The sequence below is a fragment of the Priapulus caudatus genome, unplaced genomic scaffold (genome assembly GCF_000485595.1).
Source record: "Priapulus caudatus unplaced genomic scaffold, Priapulus_caudatus-5.0.1 Scaffold17, whole genome shotgun sequence".
Lineage (NCBI taxonomy): Eukaryota > Metazoa > Priapulida > Priapulimorpha > Priapulimorphida > Priapulidae > Priapulus > Priapulus caudatus.
In genome coordinates, this window is record NW_014577078.1 from 852,695 (window position 1) to 855,783 (window position 3,089).

Here is a 3,089-nt window from a genome sequence, read left to right on the forward strand (position 1 = left end):
TTGTATGCAGTAAAATCCTAGAGGCTACTGTTCCTTTAATGTTTTAAAACTAACAACTACAGTGGCGCCACTCAATGCGCACGATCTGATAAGTTGCGCAAAACCACTTTCCAGCCAAGGGCTACAGACCGAGGGTGTTTCTTATTTATTTATTTAAAAGCAAAAGAATTGTAATATCTTATAAACGACATATAGTTTTAGTTATAATATAGATAAAGTTGCCCTATAATGAATATCGTTCGGTTAAATAGCATTTAGGTATAAATATAATTGCACTTTTGTGATTAGCCTTCGGTCTGTAACGTGCAAAATAAATGGTCAAATACGCAACTTTTTTGGGGTGGCAGCACGGTAGCGGGTATCATGGGGCCGTTCAAATTTCGTAGCGATGATGTGTAATTAATAATAACAATTAAATTAGGTATCTGGTAACAATACGTGTGGGTATAGACGATTTGTTATACAGTAAGTACAGTTGTATGCAGTAAAATCCTAAAGGCTACTGTTCCTTTAAGTGCTCTGTGTAAACTGCAGACCAAACTGCATGTAGCGCCCCCTTCGCACAATGTTCTCCGGATACACTCAGCGCCATCTGTCGTGGAGTTTGGCTGATGACAAGTAGTAGGTCTGAGGGGAGAGATAGTGAATATAGAAATAAGTTGTAGATATAGAAATCAGTTAACCCTAACCCTAACCCTAACCCTATCTCTAATTCTAAAATAAAACAAAATTAGCCAAAAATAATAAATAATAAAATAAATAAGAGACAAAATTAGCCAATCAGATCCGTCCCCTAGCGGATCACTATCTCCCCCCTGTGCAAAATTTGATGACAAGTGTAGAATTATAAGTGTAGAGACTAGAGTTTTGTTATGTTTAGTTATATTAGGCTCGTTATTAATAGTATTAGTGTATGCAAACTTGCCTCGTAAATAAACAAAGTGACGAAATTACAAATAAAGTATCATGAGTAAGTAAACATTAATTAAGTTTACGTAACACGTAAGTTATCATTTACTATTTAGCTCCAAGAAACGGTATTGCTAGGGTTAGAATACCTACGGTGTATTGACGTTAGTCACACAGCCTTGTCGGGTTAGTTATCATTATGACTTATGTAACACTAACACTAACTCTGTAGGCCTAGGCCCTAACGCAGTAACTGTAACACTAACAGTCGCACAGCCTGGGTCTTGGAACGTACGGTAGAGGGAGGGTGCCGCTACGTGGCAGCACTAGTGTTAGGGTCAGGGTTAGAGTTAAGATTAGGGTTAGGGAAATAAGGCCATGTCTAGCATGGAAGTATGACTGGAATGATGGAACTGTACGAACAAACTCTACGACAGATGGCGCTCTCGCTCAGTCATGGGCTCAATCATGGGCTCTATCTCGATCTATGGTATCCTGAGTGTACGAAGGTGCACTGCATGCAGTTTGGTGTACGAAGTGACTAGTGCTGCCACGTAGTGGCACCCTCCCTCTACGCCCGGGGGAAAGTGACACCACTTGGAACCACAGGCACTTGGAGTGTTTTAATAAACGCAGTGGCTATATGCCCGGCAGCCGGCCACGGTCTTCGATTTCCTAAATGCCCGGCAGTTTTCCATAATACACGTGTACACATCAGGGTTCTTCAAGCTTTTTCATTATAGCGCCATGGCGGGTGCTGCCTTTACGGTCCTAGTTGCAAATCGCCGAAGGCGGTTTGCGTGCTAGGGGTGTCCGGGGGCTATGATATTTAGCATGGCGGCTATGATATTTAGAGTGGCGGGTGCATTTTAGGATGGCGGGGGTCGACAATAGCCTGGCGGGCCGCCAGGCTATAAGTGCTCTTGGAGAACCCTGCACATGTGTTTGCTTATTTAGCATATGTCATGTGCTATTTCCCATAAGCCTTTGATTGCGTGTGCACAAAATAGCCTAAGCCGAGTGATTAGAGCACTGGCTTTACGTGTGAAAGGTCAATGGTTCGAATCCCGTCTGGTTTTTAATTATTTTCTTGTTTTCTGTATTTTTCTATCTTTATCTATTTAACTATTGTTTTCCAATTAACGAAAATATTTACATTATTTATTTACAACAATTTAATTAAAATTTTTTTTTCATTTAATTAAATTTATTTAGGGTTAGGGTTAGTCAGAAAGATCTGAACGAGCCACGTCAAACAGAGTTCAAACTGCCGGGCATTTAGGAAATCGAAGACCGTGCCCGGCTGCCGATAAAATAAAACAATACAATAAAATATAATGCTAAATAAATACGAAATCTATTTACTACCAAAGTCTTAATGTTTCTCTACACTCTTTCACCTATTATTGCCGACAATTTCCTGTAAATGCCGTCCAAATGCTTATCTGCAACACACGCTGGCTTCCGCACGCTAGCTGCTGTACTGAGAGACTGACACATAAATATTTCGCAGTGGCAACGCGTCCGGAACCGGTCGCCTAGCCTCCAGGCTACGCGTCTGCACATCCACTCACACAGTGATCGTGCGACTCGCGTACACGCATGATTGCGCAACGGTACGCTCTGCTGCCGTCTATCCTTTCATCCGTCCTCTCTCGCTCTCTCTCTCTCTCACACACACACACGCGCAGCTCTCTCTCTCTCTCTCTCTCTCACGCATACACACACACATACACATTCCTAGCGACCTAGCGTCCTAGCGACTCCTCGTCCGGAACCGGTCGCTAATGGTAATGCTACTTATCACTAATAACCAACTAATATCATAGTGCTTTGGAGAAAGCTTACCTCGTAACTATGGAATGTTTAAAGTATCTCTATTTTTCATACCGCGTATAATACAGCTAGTAATTGGTTAAAACAATTCTTACATTCACTGAAACATAACAAAATTAACGCCATCTTAGAAAGGTGTGAAAGCGCCATCTCTAGGTTCATAAAAGAACTATATATGCATTTTTCAGTCAACACTTTTTTCACCCTCCCCAAAGCACAAAATGTGGATATATACACGTTTTTACAGTCCCTCTGTTTTCCCACACACAGAGAAAAAGCTCCCCCTCCCTTCTCTTCTCTCTACCTCACTCCTCCTGCTTCATTGTGTTGCAGTTGTACCCTTA

General features: G+C 41.7%; 1 protein-coding gene across 1 annotated transcript in view; it reads left to right on the forward strand.

Moving 5' to 3' along the window:
• Positions 1–833: 833 nt before the first annotated feature.
• LOC106811058 (ribose-phosphate pyrophosphokinase 4-like) overlaps positions 834–3,089 on the forward strand; it is an 18,053-nt gene continuing 15,797 nt past the window's right edge. Inside the window, exon 1 of the mRNA XM_014814584.1 lies at positions 834–970. Coding sequence (XP_014670070.1) covers positions 967–970 — 4 coding nt within the window. The 5' untranslated portion in view covers positions 834–966. The remainder of the gene's footprint in view (positions 971–3,089) is intronic.